Genomic DNA, 27,141 nt, shown 5'->3' with positions numbered 1-27,141 from the left:
TGTATGTCAGCTGTTCAGCATTGCCACTTGTCTGTTTTTTGTTGTATATTGTATGAAAACATTTTCTACATTTGCGGTGGCACCCAGTTAAAGTCGGTTCAATTTAAAACATACTTTAATTTTGACTATAATTGCAAATTAATAAAAAGCTGGTTTTTATTTTAAAGTTGTTTTTAAAAAGAACCGACTTTAGTGTTTGACTATGATTATGGGCCATTGAGTCTGCTTATTAACTAACTTAATACTAGGGTTGTCCTCAAAAAAAGTTTTGGATGTTCCTGTCAAAAAGTTAAATTCGTACTAAGATACAGTTTCTCAAAATGTTTGTTCCGACGCGGCCTCAATATCTGGATGATCAAAATGATCAAAGGATAAAAATATCGTCACCTAAACTGCAAAATAACGTAACAACAAAAATGACAAAATCAAATGTTTGATCGATAATGATGAATAACTTAAAAATAATAAAAAAAAAATCATAATTCAGAAATGTGTTAGTCATTCTGTTTTAAGATAAAATCGGAGAAGTTATGTTTATATCATAGATACTTTTCACTTTTAAATCTGATAAAATGATCTTACGTTATTTTGCATTTTAGGTGACGATATGTAAAGTTGGAATCATGTGGAATGGGTTTTGAATCCAAAATAAAATTCGAACTAGATTGAATTTCGAAAAATTTAAACCAACTACTATAAATAGTTGTATGTTCAAATTTAAAAAAAAAACTAATTCTAAATACATATTCGCTTAATATTAGCTCTGTTCAATAACTAAAAGTTGTTACTAGTTAGTAACAATTGTTGCTGGAAAAGCGTTCATTAACTCAAAAAACTTGCAAGTAGAGAAAAAATCAAGAGCGTATAAATTTTAGAGAGTGTTCTCTCGTTGCAAACTATTACAAAATCTATTTGGAACTCGTAATAGTTAGCAGCTTATATTTCAATTAAATTGAAAATTATGTCATAATTTGACACAACTATTACTATTATTGCAGTAAATAATTTAAAAAGATTGATCAAAAATTGCGCAAATTGAACCACAATCACTTTAGATTGCAGATTATATTTTATTATAAAATAATTTAAAAAAAAATAAATAAAAACAACACCCCATCATTATGGCCACATGTATAAGAAATAAATCATAAAAAAATACACATTTTATTTCAAATTGAAAACATAAATACAATTTACAAATGCAACACATACTTAAATACACAACTGGCACATTGACCCACTAAGAATTTTACTTCAAATGAATACCATGTGAGATGACACACTTAGAAAATAATTAGAAAAATTTGTTAGAAATTTACGAAAAAAAAATACAATTCATTGTACACTAAGAACACATACACACAGTAATTCACAGGCAGGCAAAAGTAAAAAACCTGAAGAACTTAAATGGTTTTCAAGAAAATGCAATTAACGACGACCATCTTGCTCCACATTCAAGGGGCGTATCATCATTTTGGCAGATTTCAGGGAATAGTTGGGACCCAACCAGTCTTGCCAATACATGCCGCGATATTGCTCAATTTTGTCAAAGTCTTTGTCATGATAAGGACCCATTAAATTGCTAAAAAGAAAAATTTAATATTAATTAAGTTTTTTGAAAAAATAAATTTAATTAAATCATTACCTTTGATCACACCAATTATACCACCAGGCTCCCTTGTGTGATTGAGCACAATTGCAATCGACACAACCATCATTGTCATTGTCAAATGTTGAGAATTTGCTGCCGGCATGATAACTGAATGAATCACCCGCATCTCCTTCATATTTACCCAACAATTTCAATTCATACGACTCCTGTTCATTGCCAATGGCAAACAAATTGTAGCGAGCATATTTGCGTTTATTATCAAAATCTTCCAAGGTTATTAGCAATTCATGCACATTAGAAGCAGTCAAAGCATACAATTTCTCCAGGCCAATGAAAAACTCTCCAGCCAAATTGCCAAAACCATGTTTATATTCCAACCAGCCGCGTTGGAAGTTGATGTCACCATTGAAACGATTCATTATTAAAGTCCAACCACCTCCCAGTAGCTCTTCATCACAGGCCACATAAAAGGGATCTGAGGTGGCTGTCAATTGCAGTTTAAGTATGCCATTCGTGGGTAAAACTCCCTGAGCACAACTAGTTGTCAATTGTTGTGGGCTGTTGGCAGTGGCATAGAAATTGGGAACTAAAGCACCTCCTTGATTTTGTTGTCTTCTAAAGGCATTGTTGAAACGTCTTTGTAGATTTCTACAAAAGTATAAATTATGAAGTATAAATTACTATTTTTAATTTTCTAGTGTAATAATTTTATAGACCAATTATAACAATTGTTTTATTTTGTTCGTTGTGTTTACATTACCTTTTAAACGTCATTTTCGTTTTGACATTGAACGTTTAAAAGTATTTTTGTTTTGTTTGCTTTTGTATTTTTTTTTCTTCATTAAAATGCATAATAATAATTTGATACCAGAATTAAACTGATCGATTGTAACATGTATGGGAAGGATTTCCTACACTAAATGGTATTTTTTGGATATAATAATAATTATGGTATACTAGCTGACCCGACAGACGTTGTCCTGTCCTGAGTTAAGCTTGATTTACATTTGATTTTAAAATATGTACAATAAATCTTATGGTCATAGAATAAAATATATATAGAAGCGTTAATGAGAGACAAAGAACCCAAGTCTGTTGTCAAAAACCTAAGTCTTGCAACAACAGAATACATTTAAATCTATGTATGTACATATTTTGAGTTTTTATATACATAAGTAATCGAATTTTGGTCTGAAATATGAGTGATCACAGATCGAGCTCCTTTTCTTGATTAAACCGAATTTATTTATTGTGAGATTTTATATTAAAAAAAATCGATTTTTGACCAGAAATATGAGATCGAGCTCTTTTTCTTGATTAAACGCTTATTGACAAAGTTATTAGCGAATTTAGATATTTTGAGTTTTTATGTAAAAAGATCGATTTTTGGCCAGAAATATGAGTGATCGCAGATCGAGCTTCTTTTTCTTGATTAAACGTTTATTGACCAAGTTATTAGCCAATTTAGATATTTTGAGTTTTTATATAAAAAAATCGATTTTTTGTCAGAAATATGAGTGATCACAGATCGAGCTCCTTTTCTTGAGCTTATTGGCCAAGTTATTAACGAATTTAGATATTTTGAGATTTTATATAAGAAGATCGATTTTTTGTCAGAAATATGAGTGATCACAGATCGAGCTCCATTTTTTGATTAAACGCTTATTGGCCAAGTTACTAACAAATTTAGATATTTTAAGTTTTTATATAAAAAAATCTATTTTTTGTCAGAAATATGAGTGATCACAGATCGAGCTCCTTTTCTTGATTAAACGCTTATTGGTCAAGTTATTAACGAATTTAGATATTTTGAGATTTTATATAACAAGATCGATTTTTGGCCAGAAATATGAGTGATCACTAATCGAGATCCTTTTCCTGATTAAACGCTTATTGGCCAAGTTATTAACGAATTTAGATATTTTGAGTTTTTATATAAAAAAATCGATTTTTTGTCAGAAATATGAGTGATCACTAATCGAGCTCCTTTCCTTGATTAAACGCTTATTAAGAAGATCGATTTTTGGCCAGAAATATGAGTGATCGCAGATCGGGCTTCTTTTTCTTGATTAAACGCTTATTGACCAAGTTATTAACGAATTTAGATATTTTGAGTTTTTATATAAAAAAAAAAATAGATTTTTTGTCAGAAATATGAGTGATCACAGATCGAGCTCCTTTTCTTGATTAAACGCTTATTGGCCAAGTTACTAACGAATTTAGATATTTTGAGTTTTTAATAAAAAAATCTATTTTTTGTCAGAAATATAAGTGATCACAGATCGAGCTCCTTTTCTTGATTAAACGCTTATTGGCTAAGTTATTAACAAATTTAGATATTTTGAGTTTTTACATAAAAAAATCTATTTTTTGTCAGAAATATAAGTGATCACAGATCGAGCTCCTTTTCTTGATTAAACGCTTATTGGCCAAGTTACTAACGAATTTAGATATTTTGAGATTTTATATAAGAAGATCGATTTTTGGCCAGAAATATGAGTGATCACTAATGGAGCTCCTTTTCTCGATTAAACGCTTATTAGCCAAGTTATTAACAAATTTAGATATTTTGAGTTTTTACATAAAAAAATCTATTTTTTGTCAGAAAAATAAGTGATCACAGATCGAGCTCCTTTTCTTGATTAAACGCTTATTGGCCAAGTTATTAACAAATTTAGATATTTTAAGTTTTTATATAAAAAAATCTATTTTTTGTCAGAAATATGAGTGATCACAGATCGAGGTCCTTTTCTTGATTAAACGCTTATTGGCCAAGTTACTAACGAATTTAGATATTTTGAGATTTTATATAAGAAGATCGATTTTTGGCCAGAAATATGAGTGATCACAAATCGAGCTCCTTTTCTTGATTAAACGTTTATTGGCCAAGTTATTATCGAATTGGACTATTGCGAACACTTAAAAAAAAATAGCCAAATCGGTCCAGGCGATTTTAGATATATCGAAAACAAGTGGGCGTGGTAAATTCTATAAAAACCTAAGTTGGACTATGACCAACATTTAAAAAAAAAAATAAAAATTGTCTACATCGGTCTGACCGTGATCAACTGATGCAATTACTAACGTCGTCTTACTTGAGGAACAGACTAACAGATGATAATCTTGAAGTCCAAATGAATGTCGACCAATAATTATTGGCTGAATTGAATTAGATCGAGATTATATTTTTCAATAAAACTGTTACCAAACAATTGCCAATACCTCTGAGGAATACATCACCTCCCAGCTGACAAAGAAATCCACAATTTGTTTTGTGTGTAAAATTTAATAAATTGCACAATAAATTATTTTTTTATTAGAGGTGTTTTAGCAAATATTTAAAACCACCTCTTTTAAAATTAAATACAGAATCTATCAATTAAAAGTACATATGACTACATGAGACTAACTATTAAGCGGTGACAGACAATTGGACATGTTGTGTAGTAAGTTGCATATAAATATTTATAATGGATTTTCAGCTATTCTTAGCTATGATCTTAACCGCCTTAAAATACCTTCTTAAAGATACATAAAATTATAAACAGAGGGTTGCAAAAAGAGGTAACATTTTTAAGAAAATAAAAAACTAGATGTTAAATTGATTGGCAATTTTTCGGAAACCCGTATAAAGGAATTAATCCAAATATATTTTAAAAAATTCAGTACAATTTCAATAATTGAACTATATTCAATAACAAATTTGTGCTAGAATTTTATAGAGTGGTTGGAGGTTCTATTCCTAACAAACAGCCTGGTATGTTGTTATCAAAAGGACTTATTCTTCTTACTATCCTGCTCGCAAATGAAGAGTATTTTAACATTTATAATTTTTTTATTTTCAAAACCTCATAATCTATCTTTTTAAAACACTCTCTTTACTTAATACTACAAAATTAGCCTTTCTATTTAAGGAGTGAGATCGAAAAATTCTTAACACACGTTTTTCATTACATTTTTTAACCCAAGTATTATTTGAATTTTTTTTTTGATCAAGTTACCTTTGAAAAACATGTCAGTTATTATGTGTAATGTCAATTATATTAATTTTTTTGTTAATCTGATTAAAATGAGTGACCAGAAAAAAGTGCGTACTGAAATTATTAAATATTTTCAACAAAACCCAACTTGGTCTTACAAAAAGTTGGCCAAGCATACAAAGGTCTGCCGTCAAACTGTTTCCAATGTTATTAAACAGTACCGGGAGAACTTGTCAGTTGATAGAAAACCTGGTTCAGGTAGAAGGAATGGTCCACATGATGTTTCTAAAGCCAAAAAAATAGAACGCATTTTCAAAAGAGCTCCCAACACATCCGGTAGGAAAGCAGCCCGGTTAGCTCAGTGCTCGGACTATTTGGTACGAAAAGTTAAAGCTAATGCAGGTTTAAAAACATACAAGGCTCAAAAAGTTCCTGACAGGAACGCTACTAAAAATTTAGAGGCCAAAAACAGAGCACGGAAATTGAAGTCAAGTTTTATAAAAAAATATTCTTGCTGCATAATGGATGACGAAACGTATGTTCTGGCAGATTTTTCGCAACTTCCAGGTCAAAAATTTTATGTTGCTGATGCTCGAGGGAATGTTGAAGAAAAGTTTAGGACCCAAAAGCAGACAAAATTTCCCAGAAAGTTCTTGGTATGGCAAGCAATATGCAGTTGCGGCAAAAGAAGCCACTCATTTGTTACAACGGGCTCTATAAATACCGAAATTTACATCAAGGAATGTTTACAAAAAAGGCTGCTTCCATTCATAAGACTTCATAATGTGTCCACTTATTTTTGGCCTGACTTGGCATCCTGTCACTATGGCAAACAAGCCCTTGAGTGGTACAAGAACAATAATGTGGTATTTGTACCAAGAGAGGCAAATCCTCCAAACTGCCCGGAGCTAAGGCCAGTGGAGAGATATTGGGCTCTTGTTAAAAGAGAATTGAAGAGTACAAAAAAGGTGTCCAAAAGTGTGGTAGATTTTAAACGGAGATGGACTACATGTTCGAGCAAAGTGACAGAAAGCACTATAAAAACGTTAATGGAAGGGTTTCCGAAAAAGGTTCAAAATTTCATCACTAGTGATTAAAACTATAAAAATAATTTTTTTTGTAAATTGTAATAATAATTTCAATCAAATAAAAAAAAAATTAAAGCTGTAAGTTTAGTGGTTTCTTTTTTATAAACATATATGTATGTTAAGAATTTTTCGATCTCACTCCTTAGTACTTACCCAGTTGTTTGCATCAATTTGGAGACATTCGCTTGTAATTGGGATTGCAAGCCACTAATAGCAACTCTTGTGGAGGTCAGCAACGTTGCCAAAGCATCTAATTTTTGTGAATCACTAACCATAAATACACCCTGTGGCAGTTGAGATTGAGTCTGTGATGTCGGTTGTTGGACTCTTTGCTCAGCTTGTCTTGCCTTACGTAAGATATTTAATTCTACTTTAGAAATAAGACAAAAAGAAATCTAATTATTATTATTTAATTTTTTTGTTGTTGTATGCCCAACTAATATAATAACAAAAATTGTTATTAATATTAAATTGTTATTGTTGTGAAATATTAATTTTGTTATTTTAATTAAATATTAAATTAACTACAAACATCCAACACCAGTTATTTACCATTATCTGTATTGTCGTTTGTATGATTTCTGTTATCGGTTATATGGGTGTGATTTAGTATTTTCATATATTCTTCGAATTCACCTAATAATTGATCAACTCCATGTCGTGTTAGACGTTGTATGTGTTCGGTGACATCCATACGTTTTGTGAAATCCGTTTGTTGTACGGCCAGCGAATCCATGCGGGCCAAGTTACTGGATTCAAATTGTACTATTCTGGAAATAGAAGATAAGGAGAGGGAATAGTTATTGTAAAAATTTAATGAAATATAATTTAATTTAAATTTATCATTTACGTCATAGTTAATAAGATGCAATTCCGTCTAAACTAGCTCTGCATGTTTTAAGATAATATTGACGTATGTATATAAATTATTATTGAAATAACCTTTATCCAAATCGAGTGTGTGAAAAAGTAAATTCTACTATTTATGTGCATTTAAATGGTCCCGTTTGTATGGTGGAAAATATGATGTACATGTTCCCAACTGAAATTAAAGTTTAGATTGTTTGAGGATACCATTTCTCAAAATGTTTGTCCTTAGTTCAATATTTGGTGAGTTGGGTCAAAGGATAAAAATCTCCTTTTTAAAAGTTTTATGATTTTTCTTCATATTTTTCGCCAAGGAAATATCATTCAAATAAAATTCGAAAAAATCCGTTTCGGTGAAATTATATGAGGTTATACCGTATTAATTTAAACTAATTATTTTAAATAATTACACGGTGCTACGATGGTAAAAAACTTGGAAAACGACCTAGCGTTGAGTTATTTTTTGACAAAATATGTCAGAAACACCTCCAAATTCAGAAGTTATTCTGAAAAAACAGTTTTCAGTGATGTTCGTCAACTTATCGATCTGTAACTCAGTCAGTTTTTGTCTGACTTTATATTTTTTAAGGGGTTTGGAAAGAAATCTGATTACGCTTTAAAATGACGTGCATTTTTTGATACATTTGAAAGTTATAAGTATTGTTTTTGTTAAGAATATCTAAAAGAAAAACAAAATTTATCAACTTTTTTGATTTTATTTTGTAGCAGAGTGTTATATAAGCAAGTTAAAAAAACTTAAAATTTTTGTAAAAAATAAAAGCTCGAATATTTTTGGACTTTCACGATAATTTGTGTGTCTTTAAAATTATTCTGCAAAATATTTTTACGAATTAGAAATAGGGATTTGACGTTCGTTCTATAACCACAAAGTATACAGAGGCGTCAAATTTGACAGTTCAAAAACACTAAAATCAGCTTTTTTTGAAATTGTTTCGATAGAAAGAGAAAACAAATTTGCGGTTTAATACAGACAGTGCGTTAAAACAAACAACTATATAAATAAGCACAAAACCAAACCAGTTGAAATTGTTTCGAGCGAAAGAGACAAATATATTTTTTTTGCCGTGTCGTACAAGGTGGAGTCAGTCAAACAGCTGATAATTTTTTTTTTCGCTTTTTGGTTCTAACTACTGTCAAAGCTTGTTTTTATATTTAAATATCTACATATTCTAACCTTATTAACAAAAAATTTATTGTTTATATAAATAATTAAAGCCCTCACTATTCAATTATCTACACTATATTAAGTTTAAATACTTATTTGTTTAATTTTTCATTTTGGTTTTTTGACATTTGTTAAGACCAATCGTTGTTTTTGTAGAACTGACACCACCTTGTATGAATTCGCCTTGGACTGCCTGCAACATTCATCATGTTTTAAAACAGACATGCGCAGCCCATACCACAATTGTGGAAAATAAAATCACACGTATTCTTATGCTCTTACATTTTAGTAGTCGTTGTTAGCGTTGCCACTCATAAAATATTTTTCCTACCAAATTTCTATTTAAAAACTACCAAAACCTACCAAATTTAAAATATTTGAGAAATGCTATATTGATTCGTTTCATAGTTAACTAAAAATTATATTATTGCTGCTATAAAATTACCCAGATTAAGAAAGATATTTAATAACACTGCAATCATAAATATGTTAAAATCGTTCAGTTTTCGAGATTTTATTTTTGAGTCGATTTAACGACGTCCTTCCATGCGTCTGTCTAGCTGGTTGTCCATGTATTTCACATAGCCCACATATAAATGTCCTCTAGAAATAAGACATTATCCGTCATAAATGCTTGATTTATAAAATGTCACCTAAAAATTCAATTCATAATTGACCATAGCTCCCATATAAGGCTCTCTTCCGATAATTACTTAAACGAGCATAAAACTCCTAAAAGTGTTGGTATCCCGAAAAAATTCAACACAAATAAATTTCATATAGAAATAAATTACGCGTCCTAATTTCCATAATTGGATATTTAAAGTGTCAGATGAAACTGAAATATTGAAGCAGAGTTTAACACATATTATTAGAAAATAAAAGTTTTGAGAGCCCTTTGTCATTTTTTGAACTCAACACTACTAAACAAATACACATTTACCTGACTAAACTAAATATTTAAGAAAATTATATCTTCATATTTTGCAAATATGTAGTTTTATTATTTTGGCTTAATATAAGTAGTTTTTTCGTTATTATTTTAATTATTTTGTTCTTAAAAATACTTATGTATTCAGAAATATCGTAGCCTACCAAAATACGACAAATATCGGAACAAACCAACCAAACTACCGAAAGTCAATTTGTTAACATGAAACTACCAATTTTGGTCCAATTGGACCAAAGCGGCAACGCTGGTCGTTGTCCACTCAACGAGACAACTAGGAATACGCATGAGAATTGGTGTATGACTTTTTCTTTATTTTTTCAGTTTTTGTATTTGTGTGTTTGTAGGTGCACTGAATAAAATAAAGAATTGAATGTGTTGGTGAGAGTAAGTGTATTGGTGAGAGGATTTATTTTTGCGAACCTCTGTTTTAAAACATGTCCATCTTCTTCTTATCAACAATGTTGATATCATGCAAGTAGGACAACACTAAATGTTTAATCTGCTAACATTAACATAGCATAACTCTAGAATTCGAATATACGAGTTTTGACCGTTAAGAACAATCTAGGCTACTCAGATGAAGATTTCAGTGTTTATAACAGGGAAAGGCAACCTATACTATTGCATTTTACGATTGTATTAGTTATACACTCTCTCCGCTCTCACCACGAATCGGTGTTGCCAGTAAACTTTCGTCGCTTTTCCCCAATTAAAAATGTAAAATCTCATATTGTTCATCATACATCTTTAAATGTTGGGACATATTTATTTTCACTGGCAACGCTGATTCTTAAATTGTGCGATAAAAAACGATACACAACCTGCTTGTTTGAGTTCTCAAGCTAGACTGATTAAAAGTTGTTTATTTCTCTACAATGCGTGTGCACACGTACGTAAGAGAAGAGTAAATGAAAAACGCGGCGCCCATGTTTTGCCTTTCCCTGGTTTATAAATAGTGACTGCGGTTGCAGTATAGTTATAATTGAGTCTAATTTGAAACGTCGTTAAGTAAAGACTTCAACTGCATTGCCAGTGTATACTTGTACATTATAAAGTGTATGTATTTCTGCGAATTTATAAACGTGTATAAATACAGTGACTGAGTGACTAGTCAAAGTATTGTTGTATAAATTTAAATAAATAAGGAGTTGTTACAAATTGTATACTACTAAACTGCTTTTATTTAAATATGAAAAATTTTTCATTTTATAAATATCAATGAAAAGTAAAGTTCTGCAGGTTTTCTCATAACTTTATTCAGCCATTTGAATTTAACTGACTTAATTTAAATTTTAAGAGGGCTTGATTCGGTTTTGTTGTTGAATTGTTACTGATTATAAATTTTGACCGGACATAATATTCGACGAAGGCATCGATATACTTATTAGGAGCATATATGTATTTTACAGTTGTGTTAAATAATTTTAGCTTCGTTGGAGTGAATATAATCTGAGAGGTCAAAAATTTATTAAAAGTTCCAAATAAATAATTGTTCTTCCAATTTCCCAATTTTTCATTTACATAAACTAGGTCGCCATCTGCTTTCTTAATGGATTTTAGTCCATAGAGATGGTGGTAGCCTGCCATTTTATTTGTGATTTTATATAGGATTCATTTTATTTTTGGGTTACGGTTGCTATGTTGTTAAAAGCATATTTATTTTCATAGCTTTTCGATCATTCTTAAATTTCATTCACTTTCTACATTCTTCTCGACGTTTCTGTGGTTGCAGACTAGACCAAACCCTAGTTATTTTAATATTCATCTGGGCTGCGTATAAGAAACAAGACTCTTTCTTTTTAGTTATTTATTGAAAAAGTTGACATGTTTTCTAATCTCGCACTTTTGCTCTGATCACTGACGATGGTCTCTGGTAAACATAAGTACCTATCTTGTTACTTGTGTGAAATAGCGATCCTGCGAATGTCAAAGTTGTTTATTTTGTTTTCTCTTTTACCATATTTCAAATAAGGGACAATTTCTCAATTCCACATTCTGAGTTCTCAAAACTTAATTGAACCGATCAGTGAGAACTAGCATTGTCATGTTAGTCAATGATGAGAGTTTGGTTATTTTGGCAAATCCAAATTGATCCTTTTACTCAGGCTTGACATTTTTTGTAGATGTTTGTCTTTATTCCATAAAGACGATCTCAGTAATTTAACGCATTTGTTTCTTTTTTATTTAACACTAATGTTGGTTATGGAATAAATTTTCAAAATTTCATAATTCTAATTAATTTTTTTTATTTTTAGTGTCATTTTAACCCCAAGTGCCACTAAGGGTTAATTTCCATTTTTGAGCTGTTATTATAAATAAATACTAGACTTCATGTTATATTTTTGTTATGTTTCATCTAAATCTGCCCAAAAATATATAACATTTCGCTATCTTTCCATTAAAAATTCAAATATGTATTGAAAATTTTTACCTTGACCTTCACGATTTTTCCAATTTTAGTAAAACTTTCGAGCTCATCGCCAAAATATGGCCAAATAATTTGTTTTTCTTGAAAATTTTAAAATTTAAATCCCAGGTACGGTAAATCTATAGGAGATATATTCATAATTTTTTCATATTTTTATTCCCTATTATATTCTCAATAAACCCCATTGTGATGATCAAAAAATTCTGCAATTTGTTTAACAAAATTAAAAAAAAAAAAAATAAAATGGAATTTTGAAACTGCTGTTAAAAAAATATTTTTTTTGGTCATACCTGCGAATAGGTTAACGGTATCCTACAAAGCCAAAAACTCATATACGAGTAAATATAGATATATTTAATTAAAAATTAGCTTTTATTTTAATATTTATCAAAATATGTTAATTTTGTTCCTACATTTCACGTTAATGACCTGGGCAATTTTTAATATCTTTAACATTTTCTAACCAATTTCTGTTTTTTATATCTCATTGGAACGACATTTACGTACACATTTCTATTCTTTAAAATTAAATTACAAAAGTAATTTTTTAATGGCAAAATTTTTACAAAAACTGAAAAAATTTAATTTTTTCCCCTTGTAAATGCATTTCAAAACTTCAGAGGGCTTGCCGAACCACAACCGAATTACCTAAAATTTTATGAGGATGATTTATTTTACCAATTTTCACAAAATTGGAGGATGAGGCATGAAAAATTAAATACCCTCCACATGCATACATATTTTTTAGGTTGATATATATGGGAGCTATAACCAATAATAGGCCGATCATCATAAAATTATATATAGCGATTTTGGTATTTGTGGGGATTATTTATGACGAATATCAACTTAATAGTGATATTTATAAGATATTTGTGCTAATTTAAGTGATTTTCGGAAGTGAACTTTATATGGTCAAATATGGGCCGATCCACAAACAATTTAGTGTTGTGATTTATTTTAGCACGAAACTTATTGTTGCTGAATTTTGTATGGATACTGCAATTCTGAAGGTATTCATAGACCATAGAACCATATTTCGGGAAGAAATTTGTATGGGGGTTAGGAGAAATCATGAACCGATTCTTATAATTTTCACCAGAGTTAGTCGTTTTATTGTAAAAATAACGTGTGTAAAGTTTTATGGTATTATCTGCAATATATTTACACAAATAACCAAAAATATGTGAAAATTGTAAATTTTTTTTAGGTTGTCTCACATTTTGATTCATAGCTCTGGTTCTACTAAACCGATTTTGCTGATTTTCAATACCAAACTGCTTAGGACAACAATAAACATATTTTTTGCAAGTCTACCAATTTTGTTTGCATATTTTGGATGTGAGCGTGTTTTACACAGACGGACATGGCTCAATCGACTTAGAATTTCATAAGGATCAAGAAAATATATACTTTGTTGGGTCTCAGATGAATATTTCTCAATGTTACACACGGAATGACAAACTTATATATACCCTTATTCACCACTTGTGGTGGTGGAGGGTATAATTAGTTTTAATTTAATATAATCTTTATAAATAGTTTTGCAACAATTTAAAGTAATTTGCCAAATAATTTTTACATAAATTAATTTTTATTTACATACATAATTGTACTTATTTAACAAAAACTATTTAATCTTATTAATATTTCAAACACAGCCTCGTATGCAGGTATTTTCATTAACAATCAATCATTAAAAGTACGAGTATTGTTAGTTTGTATGTCATTATGTCAGTCTGTCAATAAAACCAAAAAAAAAATGTTTCAAACAAATTGCTCTTCAACTCTTACGGGTGATTCTATTTATTTTATTTTTTTATAATTATATACTCGTATATACAATACAACAATTATTTTAAATAAATTTTTTCCAACATCTAACTAATTAGCATTTAATACAGCTCATATATGAACGCATTAATATGGCTCATACACATAATGAGGCACAGAAAGACACCCGACGAAAAATGTTTGTAGTAAGTATTTACTTGAGTAGTACCTATTTGTTTGGTAAAGCACCAGCATAACTACACCCAACAGTATTTGTTTTCAATCGAAATGTATTCAAAAAATGTGTTCCCATCAAGGTCGTTTAATATTTATTTACGTTTTGTATTTAGATTCTTGTTTAGCACAAATTTATTATACAAATTAAATTTATATTAAAAAATTAACAACAATAGCATTGCCAAAAAAGTATATAAAATTCATATGAATTGGCAGAGAAAATATTTGATAATGTATGTATGGAACGAATACTGGTGTGATACAGCAGCAGCATCATCATCATCTTCAACATTCACCCAACATTCATCTTTGCTGTGATGTTAGCTTTTAACATGTTTTTGTTTTATAAATCAAGTTTTTGTTAAAAGATCAAAAGTAAAAGAAATACCTATTTATTTATACATTGTCATTATGACATTAGAAAAACACCCTTCTTTCAACACCCATCACATCATGTTCGTTAGTGGCTATAGAAATGGAGGAATTAACTTAACCCTCTAATTCCCAAGCATACCCAAGACACTCATCGCAAAAATGCTAATAAATGCAAATATAACTGATTTTTCATTTCAAAAACTCATGTAACAGTTGCTAAAAAAGCATGCTTAAATTATTTGAAAAAGCTTTCAAAGTTTTTGAAATGAAATATAAGTTATATTTGCATTTGAGGAGCCGCAGAACAAAAGATACTTTTTCGAATTTTTTTACAAATTAATTTTTTGGTATTTTTATAATATTTAGGTTGAAAAAATCTAGAAAAAATCAATTTCCCAAAATTTTTAAATTTTCAAGTACCTTTTGTTCTGCGGCTCCTCATTTATTGGCATTTTGCGATGATTGATGCTTGCTTAAGCATTAGAGGGTTAACTCAGGCGCGGTTACGGTTGTCCTGGATCCGCGTCTGACTTAACTAGTTTAGACCTGATTTTATTATTTTACACTTTTAAAGTAGGGTGTCTTTTTTGAGAATCCGCTTCGTTTTATTTGTTTCAGGTTTTTCTCATATTCGTTTTATTGTCATCGATTGAATAGTACTCCTAAACATTTTTGACCAACGAGACACTCTAGTATACAATAACTTGCTGTAGTGTATTATTCCCATAAAAAATTGCAAAAGATATGTGAAATTTTTCCTTGTGAACAATAAGTAAGTTGCTGAAAAATGTAATGAAATGCAGCATTTAAATGTCATGTTAGCATTTGGGTTGTTCCTAAAACAAAGTTGCGGTAAAAAGAAATACTCACTATTATTTAATAGTTTACAGCTTTTGTTTGTTTTAAAGAAACAAATGTTATCCTAATGCTTAAAATAAAGGCGAATTAACCTATACAAATTTCTTTGACCGTACAAATGTTGCATTGCAATTGGGAATGATTTGAAAAAATGCTAATAAATCTATAGGAAGCACTTCTCAACTACTTTTGCTATTTGTTCAAAATTTTTAATATCAAGAGAGTTGGATTAAAAAATCGAAATTGTGTGCTGTTTGCAAATTAACAAATTACGCCAAGAAATTAATTTGGACCACCATAACTTGAAATTTATAAACAACCTTTAACATGTGTCGCATCGTCTCTGAAGTTCGAAATCAAGGTTGGCCACTGATTTGAACCGTTGAAACGGTAACGCTATTTTAGCAGCAACGCCAATAGCAGTTCTGTACGTCTGTTGAAAACACGATAGGGCCAAAGGCTAAAATTTTCAACAAATACTCAATATAAGGTTTGTTTGGTATATAAAATGGGCAATATTGGTCCATGATTTCACTTAGCCCCGATACAATAGTCCCCCTGGAATAAATATGTTTATTATGCGACTAAGTACTCTGAAATTATACTGTAAAGTATGACGAAAATCGAAAATAAACTAGTTTTATATGAACCTAAATCTTTCTACCAACTTTTGTGAGGTTCGGTTCATAATTGAACCTACCACCAATATAATCCCTATATCAGAAAAATATTTTATTGTCACATATTGATGGTGTGTACACAAGATTCGGTACAGCCAAATATAACACTCTTACTTGTTATACCCTTCACCATGAGTGGAAAGGATATATATTAGGGTGATCGGCTAGGTTTTTAACAACCGGTTATAACCGGTTTTTTTGAAAAGCTCACATTTCGAATATCGAAGAAACCGGGTTTTTCTCCTCGAATAGCCGGATTTTCCTAAAAGCGTGTTTTCATGAGTTTTAGTGTATTAAAAATTTAAAAAAAACATTCAAAATTCAAAAAACATTTTGGAAATAAATACTCTAACTATTTTAGAAGACTTTTTATATTTATACAAATGTCACAAGTAATCTGGAAGTCTCAAAAATTGCTAAATGTATTGTTATCTATGTACATGTCCTACAAGTACACCGAGTGAAACATCATTTTCAATGTCTACACGCAGAGAAAAAATATAGTTGGGCATGGTTACTGTAACCATTTCTATATTGTTACAAGTTTTTTAACTATATTATGGTCACAGTAACCATTTACATGATTGTGGTAACCATAATATGGTTAATTTACGATTCCCATGATTGTAGCAACCATATATATGGTTACAGTAAACAAATATATGTTTGTGACAACCATTCATATGATGAAGGACTTATAATATTATGTTGCTCTCGGCTTAAGGCTTATCATAATCTGAGAACAACATATTATGATAAAATTATTCATCATAAATATGGTTGCCACAAACATATATTTGTTTACTGTAACCATATATATGGTTGATACAATCATGTGAATCATAAATTAACCATATTATGGTTACCACAATCATGTAAATGGTTACTGTGACCATAATATAGTTAAAAAACTTGTAACAATATAGAAATGGTTACAGTAACCATGCCCAACTATATTTTTTCTCTGCGTGTAGTTTTATAAAAACAGAAGAAAATATCGCTATATTGCAAAACATTTAAACTGTGTTTTTCACAGCCGAATATAGGTCTCTTATTTTGTTTTATATAAATTCTTTTCATTAATACATTTGATTCATCATTTAAAAAAACATAGTTTTTAATCTTTATCATAAATATACTTGGGTGATGGGTATATAAGATTCAGTACAGCAGAATGTCTAAACACTTTTTTTCGCTATAGAAACATATAGGGAAATATGAATATGGACTGCCAATAAAATGACAAATGTTATGTTTGAATTTGGATTCCAGATATTTTGGAAAACTCTAATCATTCGAAAAATTCTAGACAATTCTATAGTTCTTTAAAAATATTGGATGTTAATTTGAAAATTGATTTTGGATAATGATCTGATTATGATTTTTCAGTACTTTACCAAACAACAATAAATATTTGAATATTTGGAATCTACATTAAAGCTGAAATTAAAACAACCGATTTCATTTATTGAGATATTCCAAAATTTTTCTTATTTTTTCAATATGAAGGAAATTATGTTGAATCTATCTATATATATATAAAAAAATTTAATGGTCCATGTAGGTAATGGCATCACGTGAGAACGGCTGGAGCGATTTGGCTGATTTTTTATACCCTTCACCATGAGTGGCAAGGGTATATATAAGTTGTCTTCCGTTTGTAATTTCTACATTTTTCATTTGCGACCCCACAAAGTATATATATTGTGAATCGTTATTGATAGCGGAGTCGATATAGCCATGTCCGCCTGTCCGTCTGTGTGTTGAAATCAACTTTTTGAAGCCCCCAAATAACTTACATACACGAATGATACATCAATATCTCCGAAATTCTTCCGGCTCTTGCTATTTAAAATCGAGAAAATCGAGGTCCACAAATGGCTGAGATATAAGGAAAAAACCAGGACAACCTCGATTTTTTACCTATTTTTGACCCATATCTGGATTACTAAATCATTATTATAGACAATATGGATATCTAATGATAGATATTTCAAAGACCTGTGCAACGACGTATAAAAGACCATAGTAAGTTGGACCTACAATGGGTCAAAATCTTTTTATTTTTTTAACTAAATAAGTTAAAAAAAAACAATTTCGAAAAAACAACTGGAAAAAAATTTAAATTTTGTTTACCTAAAAATATTTAAAATTTTTATTTTAAAGTATAATTTGGTGAAGGGTATATAAGATTCGGCACAGCCGAATATAGTTTGTTTTTATTCAATTCGAAATTTTCAGGAGAGATTTGTAAAGAATAAAAATTTAAAAATTCCGGGTAAAACCCGGATTTTTTTTGAGTCCAGTCAACTGTACAAATTTAGATATTTTATTTGCAAATAAATAAGAACAGGCAGGTGTATGTGGGTTGGAGAAACTTGAAGAACTAACATTAGTAAATTCTACCGGGGTGGTCAATATGGTTAATATAAACAATTGTTTAGCTTTGAACTTTATATAGGCCCTAATTTTGTAAATCACGTCACCAAAGTGATATTTATTTATGTGGATAGCAAAAACAAAATTTCAAAAATTTTAAAAATTGTTATATTTTATATACAAATTCTGAACGGAACAAACGCACCAAAATTCAGGCATTGATTTGAAAATTTTGTATATAAAACAAAAACAATTTTTTAAAATTTTGTTTTTGCTATCCACATAAATAAATATCACTTTGGTGACGTGATTTACAAAATTAGGGCCTATATAAAGTTTTTGATTTTTAGAGTATATTTTTTTAAATTTGAAGATCATATTTTTCGGTTTATACAGCAACAGCGTATATGTGGTTTCTCTAATCTCAAATTTTTAGATTGGACAGAGTTTTAAAAATTTGAGTTCATTTAAGGTTTTAATTTTTATTAAAACAATTAGGAATTCAGCAAATCTTTTTACAATTGGTCCCACTGTGGATTATTATTTTATTTCACTTTGACATGTTGTAAATACCATTAAACCAATATCTTATTATCAATTTAAATAGTTGCATCTAGTTATACACAATTGACAATAAAAAAAAAATTAATATGCAGCACACACCACAACTACATATTTTCGTATGTTAATTTATTTAATTGTAAAATCAACACAAGTTTAAAATAAATAAAACAAAAATAAAACCATCAACATAACAATGTGACTCACTTCTTTTCAATACTATCCAAGCGTTTGCGCAGATCCTCATCCACCGTTGCCAGCAAACTTACGCGATCATGTAAATTTGTTATTAATTCTTTATAATCACAGTTGTGGGTTGTTGAGACAGGCATCGATGCAGGAGATTGATTCTAAAAGAAGATACACACAGACACGATTTTATTTAGTTAAGTATTTATTTTTTATTAATTTATTACTGATTTGTAAACTTGAAATATTCAAAAATAAAAAAAACACGGTTCTTTAACAAACTAAATAAAACACAACCAAATTGAATTCTTATCTGTTAAAGTTGTTAAACTTGTCTGAATGTAGCTATGAATTTGGTTTTCAAGATCATTTAGGCGGTTTTTTCTTTTTTTTGCTACGCATGCGTAAATTGAAATTTTGAACGTTTAAAATGTCTTCAAGACTTGTTTAACATGAAATAAGATTTGAACGTAAAATTATAAAAAAAAAACTTTTATAAAGATCAATTTTTTTTCAATTATTTATTTAATTTCATTATTTTTTTCAAAATAATTTTAAAACATGACGCAGTTATTTTTTTTGTTTTTATAATTTTTTTTAAATAATTCTTTATTTAATTAACACATCACTGGCTAACTGCAAAGAACGTTGAACTTTAATGCACGTTTTGTAATACATATTTTTTTTACGATTATTTTTAATTATTAATGACTTAAAGCATTTGTGTTAAGAAGCAAACTTGTAACCCACCGCTTTCCAACGCGTTACCGTGTTGCGCGTCGTATGCACTGGCCGCTGCCAGTGCTGCTGAGTGGCGGGCGCTGTGGTAACCGCCTCTTGCATATGACAGGTTGTTAAATTGATCAATAAAACAATTAGTAAAACCTCCACAAAGAGGTGTTTTAATTTATTAAATAATTTCATATTTATTTTTTTATAATAACGATTTGTTTCTTTTATATAATACAAAATTTATATGTGATTCATATAAAACGTTTTATATTTATTTTGTGTTTAATAAATTCGACCGTTTTAATATATATATTTGCTAAACGAACCGCTCCGTTCAACATTTGCCAAGAGACTAAAAACTTAATGATCGCAAGTTTAGTGATTTTCTTAAAAAATAAACTTTTGCCAATATACAAATACAACGGCAACTTATTATTGTATTAAGTTGTTAAAATACAAATAAATAAATAAAAACAGCAGAAATCATTTAAGACGTCTTCTGTCTCTCTCAAAAACCCATCATCATTCATTTGCTGTGTGCTCCTCACATTGTATACGCTCGAGATGGAGATGATGCTTCAATGTGGATTTTAATTTTTGCTGAAGATGTTTGTACATTTATTTGGCAAGTTTTGTGTACCCTACAAACGTGCTAATTGTACTTGTAGATGGGTATGTCAAAGTTAAAAAAACAATATGGAATATTTTGAATTTATTGGACCAAAAATTATATATATTCTATGTCTATCTATGTCTGTCTGTCTGTATATCTGTCTGCCTGCCTGCCTGTCTCTCTGTCTGTCGAAATCGGGCAACGATTGCCCCTGGTCCCCTTACAAGGTCTCTCTCAGAAAATGGCTTGAACATTCATAGTTATATTATGATAATTAATATCTTGACATAAACAAGTTTTATATGAACATAAATCTTTCTACCAACCTTTTTGAGGAAACGTTTTGAAATTGCTACCTGACTAGCTCTCAATGATTTAGCAAGCTCTTGTAACCACCAATTTATTAAGTAATACCTCCAATTCTTGGTCTTCAAACTGGTCTGGTCGATCTTTGTCTTCAAAATCACCACTTCTGAACCGAAAATAAACAAATTAATTTCAGTTCAGTCATAACTTCAAGTTTTTTGTTCCTTCATCTAATTTTGTAGTAATGGTTTTTATATCAATTTCTTTTACAAAAAAAATTAAAAAACTAAGAAATAATTGATACTGTGAACAACATTAATATGGTGCCAATGAGATCATCTCAATTAAAAAAAATTATAGAAAAAAACACATTATTTGAATAAACGATCATAGATTGAAATTCTGCAAACGAAAAACAATGAGCAAAGAAGATTTTGGCAGCTTCATCAAACAAATGGGATGACTATGACTGAAGCATGTTGGCATGAGAACTTTAGGTTTATTGTTTTTTAAAGTTAATCCTAAAAGCAAGATAATGTTAAAGTAATAAATGATGTATTGAAAAAAAGGTTGGAGTTATGAGAAGTGATCACGTCACACATATCTAAGACAAATGAATATACATATGTATTTAGATCACCAACAAAAGAGAAATCGATTAATAAAAGTTCTTTAATAATGCATACATACATATTTTTATATTAAGATACAAATTATTTCACATTTGACCTCTAAATATTCATACATACATATGTATGTAGCTTTATTTAAATTAAACAAAAATCACACAAAAGTAAATATTCCCAGAAATTTAAAAGTGTTTAAAATAATATTGTTTTTTTCAAATGAATGTGTATGACAAAATTCTTTTGGATTTACCACAAAAATAATATGTGTCAATTAATTCAAGTTTAAATTCATTTAAAATGTTCAATATTTACATACAACTGATAGTAAATAGTAATACAATTCATATTTTTAATGAATTTATGACTAAACTTTAATTTGTTCCCAGTTAAATCTGTTTCTTATATAATGAAAATAGAATTCTAATACTATTACTAAATTCCTATTTGAGTTCCAAAAGTAATATTCAGTATTATGTACTAAATACCCAATAACTTAGAGCTATTGGCAATAAATTATGTTGTCACAATAAAGTATTTAAAAATACAATTAAACAAAAAAGTAATAAAAACATTTTAATTAAACGGATCACCCTACTAACTCAACTTAACTTTATAAACAAACTGCAGCCGGAAGAATCTTTCATTTAAGATTTAAAGATATTGTTCCTTTCAAATGTTTACAAAATCATTATTTTTAACAAAATTATTTTTAAATTAACTAAGAAAAATCTGCTCACTATTTGTCATTGCCATAATAAATCATGGAGTAATAAAATTATGCAAAATGCGGTAGAGTTTTTAAAAAGTACTCAAAAAAACTGAAAACATTGTTTTATAACATCAACAATGAATTAACATATTTTCTAGTAATTTTCATTGTTTCTTAAAAGGTTTTAAATACTCATAGATAATATTGTCAAGGCGGATATTTTTTTTGTATGTATATAAAATTCATTCATAAAAAAACCAAAACAATATTAAACTCATAGTACGCCAATGTCCGCTAATGACACTAACGCTTTACAAATGTATAGACTTTTTATAGATCGTTTTCCATTTTCTGTTTTATTAGGAATTGTAGTGTAAATTTTTACTAAGAAAATCTAGGTCATAAATATTAATAAAAAAGTAAATATATAAATAAATATTTTATTCATTGGCATAGAATTTGTAGTACAATAAAAATTACTTAAAATTATATCATAACGATTAGACGACATTTTTTTATTTATTTTTATTTTTTTAACTTGTTAATATTGGCAGTTAATATATAATGGGTGCGGGTTAAAATTAACCTTGAATAGAAATATTTAAAACATTTCATTAACAAAAATTTGTTTGTGACGTTAAAAAGCCAGCTGACAATTTGCTCGATATGTTTTCTTACTTTTATCTGTCAAAGATTTTTTACATTTATTTGTCAATTTAAATATAACGTTTATGTTTCAAGAAACAAATTAAAACAGTGGATAAGTGATCGTAATAAACAATAATAATGCGCGATTTTTAAATTTGTTAGCTTTTATTTTGAAATATTTATACAACATGAATTTATTCAAAGTATTGGCCATTGTTAGCTATGACGATTTCCCAACTTTCTGGCCACATGGATTCCGAGCCACAAGATCTGCTCATCTTTTGAGGCCAAGAACGAATCAAGCCAATATAGGACACTATGTTCCAAAGTGAAGCGTATCCCAGAGAGAGCTTTTTGCAATAATCGAAAGAAATAGTAGTCGGACGGGGCATAATATGGACTATAAAGCGGGTGAGGCAAAACTTCCCAACCGATTCATTATAAATACAGTTATTGCAACATGTGGCCAAGCATTGTCATGGTGGAATATTACTGATATTACTGATTCGTTTGAATCAGTTGCGTTCGGTACCGGTTCCCTGTGATGGTCTGGCCAGATTTCAGAAGCTCATAATATTTAAGACCCTTTTGATCCCACCAAATACAGAGCATTATCTTAACGCCATGGATACTTGGCTTTGGATTCGGCTTCGGGTTATCGTAATGGATCCATTTTTCATCGCATGTAATGATTCTTTATTTTATAGCGTTCACGCATAATTTCATGCAAAATCGTCTTTCAATGTCTCTCGGTTCAATAGTGTCAGCAAAATGTATATTTCAAATATGACCAATGCTTTTACAATTGGCAATTCTGAAATGCAAACTGAAAAACCGTGTCATTTATATAGCGTCTTGTAATAGGAACTTCCGAATTTAGACTGTTTATAGCTGCCTTATTGCTGAAGCTCAGTTTATTTTGCCAAATCACCATGGATGGATATAGCGTTGAACATGGGTGTACGGGCAACGTTCCATGTACTTCGCCCATTTCACGGTGAAGCTCATTTCTGAAAGAATACGTACGTCAAAAAACAAAATCATCGAATTGGGACGATACCAATTCACATGACATCCAAGAGAGTCAAAATGCATCTCGAAAAAGTCACTGTTGGGTGTCGATTTTGGGTTGGCACCGTCATCGGTCGATAATTTCCTACTTCGCCTAACCTGAATTAGATGATATGGACACTAAGAACTGTGAACTGGCCACTGAGATTTTTCTTGTTTGGTTTTCTTAAATCTAGGAGAATAAGCCACAAACCACAGCGACCCTCAAAGCCAACATAACCCATGCCATCGGAATGTGTGCGAGCCAGTGAAGGCAAAAAACAAATAAAAAATGTCGATGATATCTCACACACAATTGGTTTTATTTAACATTAAATATAGGAAGATTGAATGGATGATTTATTTTCAAAGAAATATTAAGTTATTATATTAAAAATAAAATAGATAAAACCGAAATAGAATTGTATTGCCTTAACCAAATTGTTGTAACAACATTTGTCAAATTGACAATTGTTTAAATTAAATTTACACATGTCAATTAAAATCATGACACTTATCTTAATGATCGATGTGACACTCCTTGAGTTGCTCGTAACTAGGTGTGCTTTTAACCTTTAACAGTATATTAATGAAAATGTAAATTTCAATAAAATTCTTAAAAGTTTATTTAAGATTCTATAAATTTACATTTAAACAAATTGAATTATTTTAATTTACATTTTTTAAGTGATATATTAAAGAGTCAAATAATGCATGTTTTCAACACCAACTAAAGTCTAGTACTCTGTTCGTATTTTCGAAAAATTATGGTTTTTTCGTGCGAAAATTTTTATATGCAACAAATGATCAGCTGTTGGTTTAATTTCGTGCGAAAGAAGTGCTGTTAATGTTATTTCGTGTGGAAAAATAAGGATGCCAGATGTATGTGACACTCCTTGAGTTGCTCGTAACTAGGTGTGCTTTTAACCTTTAACAGTATATTAATGAAAATGTAAATTTCAATAAAATTCTTAAAAGTTTATTTAAGATTCTATAAATTTACATTTAAACAAATTGAATTATTTTAATTTACATTTTTTAAGTGATATATTAAAGAGTCAAATAATGCATGTTTTCAACACCAACTAAAGTCTAGTACTCTGTTCGTATTTTCGAAAAATTATGGTTTTTTCGTGCGAAAATTTTTATATGCAACAAATGATCAGCTGTTGGTTTAATTTCGTGCGAAAGAAGTGCTGTTAATGTTATTTCGTGTGGAAAAATAAGGATGCCAGATGTATTTCACATGTTTTCCATAATAAGAACAGAGTACTGCTCAAGGTGCATTTAATAAGGTGCCATCGGCAGCACAGCTGATTATAGAAATAGCTCGCACAAATGTCAAACTGCATATATAAAAAATATTCGCCCGTACGTCCGTATGTCAAACTCTATATATAAAAAATAAGTGAATTCGCCTGTATTTATTTCAATTCGCCACTGCTGTCACCTTGTTAAATACGCCTTGGTACTGCTTTTGCGAAATTATTTTACATATATTTCGCACGAAATTTTGAACAGAGTACTAAGCTTTAGGTTGCAAAATATTTGCCATTTTGTCTGTATGTTGAAATCAACTTTACGAAGCCCCCAAATAACTTATATATAGATGTAACAATTACATTGATACATCTATATATCCGTCGTAATCCCGCTTAGGTTGATGTTAAAAATTCAGCAAAATTGATCCACATATACCTGACATATAAGCAAAAAACCATGACTGCCTCCATTTTTGACCGATTTTTGGATCTGCATATGGATGGATGGATTAATATAGATATCTTTCCTTACCTTTTCATAACGCCATAGTAATTTGGACCGGGTCTAAATCGCGAAAACTAGTTTTTAACCGAGTTATTTTTCATCAAAAAGTTTGTTTAAATTTTCCTCATTTGGTTTTTAGATGATGGAGAAACTGCAAAATAAGGCCCACCCTATTGTTTAAGTACGAGTATTTGTGATGCAATGACTAAAACCTTTACAAAACGCCTTCCAGCAAAGTCAGTCTCGTTGAAAAATTATTTAAAAACAAAATGCAATTTGGAACATATGAACTTAAACCTTGATTTTTTGATGAATTATTTATGTATTTTTTTTTATAAAGAGGCATAAATAATTTAGCGAAAGTTTCTTAGAAGCATAAATGTGCAAAAACAATTTATTTTTATTCTTATTTTATTATCTCTGTTGATAAGTAATATTGTGTTTACTTTCTTTTATAAGATGTAAATACACTTGAAGGGGAATTCCCAAAATCCTGGGGTTTACACAAAAAACAAATATAGATTAAGAAAACATTTGATAAGCCAAACAGATTAAATCAAAATTTATTACACAAACATGTAAATTTTTGTATCACTTGTTATTTGAATTGTTTACATCCATTTATGTTTAAATTTTAAAATGCATTTGTGATATTTTTTTCTTTATTGCAAAAAATTTTAAATTATTTTCTGTTCACATTTAAATATTCCCAAATAATAACAATTATTTTGACTTGTTGTTTAACTTAAAGTAAATTTATGATCACACATAAATAATGACATAAACACTTTTAGATGACAAACTTAAATGTTTTTATTTTTTTATACAAATTACTCGTAGTTTCTAAATATGGCAGCCTTAAGGTCTGGGGTATTTTTTTTTTATTATTTTATTTTAAAAATAACATGAATGTTTTTTTAAACTCACGCCCTGTTTTTGATCGTTTAACAATAGATTATTTAAATTATTTAAAATAATAAAAATCATACTCATGAATTTGGTTTTTTTTATTTTAAATATATTTAATCTGTAAATCTTTAGACGTATACACCTACAACATTGGTGATGATAGGATTTAACTACCTTTAGGTTTAACAATCGGTGTGTTATGATAGTGATAAGCTAAGTGCGTTTTGTGCAAAAAATTTTGCCTATTTGCCCTTTGCACTGTGATAAATTTGCAGCATTTGCACTGTGGTAAATCTTGATTCCAAGTATTAAGTGCAGTCGAAATGCAGACGCTTAGAAAACAACTTCGTTATGCGTAAATATCTGTTAAAAACGCTATAAATTTTAAAATTTTTATTTTTTTTTAAATAATAATAAAAACCATTTGCTTAACACTGATATTTTTTTTGGAATTTCCTATGTAAAAAAGAATGGAAATCTTTCTAATAGTTGTGGCCATAGGGACCTTTTCGACCTTTTCTTATTATAAAACTATGATTTGCAAATCTTATTCTTAATCAAAATATTGCATTATTTTCTATTCTACTGTTAAATCTTAAATTAATACAATAAC

The 27,141-nt window shown here is 29.4% G+C and overlaps 1 protein-coding gene across 5 annotated transcripts; it reads right to left on the bottom strand.

The window, feature by feature from the left end:
- Positions 1–1,145: 1,145 nt before the first annotated feature.
- LOC135954273 (angiopoietin-4) lies at positions 1,146–20,138 on the bottom strand. 5 transcript variants are annotated; one of them, XR_010576250.1, is made up of 7 exons: positions 19,916–20,133; positions 19,184–19,326; positions 7,233–7,450; positions 6,834–7,050; positions 1,646–2,260; positions 1,360–1,582; positions 1,146–1,282 (listed from the first exon to the last, which is right to left on the bottom strand). XR_010576250.1 is itself a non-coding variant. In XM_065504371.1 (6 exons), exons 1-6 carry the CDS (start codon positions 20,087–20,089, stop codon positions 1,429–1,431), a joined length of 1,518 nt encoding a protein of 505 aa, XP_065360443.1. In that variant the 5' UTR covers positions 20,090–20,138; the 3' UTR covers positions 1,146–1,428. The 5 variants fall into 5 exon arrangements, 4 of the variants coding, with proteins under 4 accessions (XP_065360443.1, XP_065360444.1, XP_065360445.1 ...); XM_065504371.1 differs by having other exon boundaries at positions 1,146–1,582; positions 6,834–7,047; positions 19,916–20,138; XM_065504372.1 differs by having other exon boundaries at positions 1,146–1,582; positions 7,317–7,450; positions 19,916–20,134.
- Between the last annotated feature and the right edge of the window lie 7,003 nt (positions 20,139–27,141).

The sequence above is a fragment of the Calliphora vicina genome, chromosome 3 (genome assembly GCF_958450345.1).
Source record: "Calliphora vicina chromosome 3, idCalVici1.1, whole genome shotgun sequence".
Taxonomy (NCBI): Eukaryota; Metazoa; Arthropoda; class Insecta; order Diptera; family Calliphoridae; genus Calliphora; species Calliphora vicina.
This window is presented reverse-complemented; position numbering and strand designations above follow the sequence as displayed.

Bases quoted from the DNA above. Each gene is read 5' to 3' on its own strand.
- LOC135954273 (XM_065504370.1), bottom strand. From the start codon at position 20,089: ATGAAATTATTTAATAAATTAAAACACCTCTTTGTGGAGGTTTTACTA. The intron at 19,327-19,915 runs GTGGGTTACAAG...ATCTTCTTTTAG, and splicing joins CGGTAACGCGTTGGAAAGCG to AATCAATCTCCTGCATCGAT. The intron at 2,261-6,833 runs GTAAGTACTAAG...ATACTTTTGTAG, and splicing joins AAATTGATGCAAACAACTGG to AAATCTACAAAGACGTTTCA.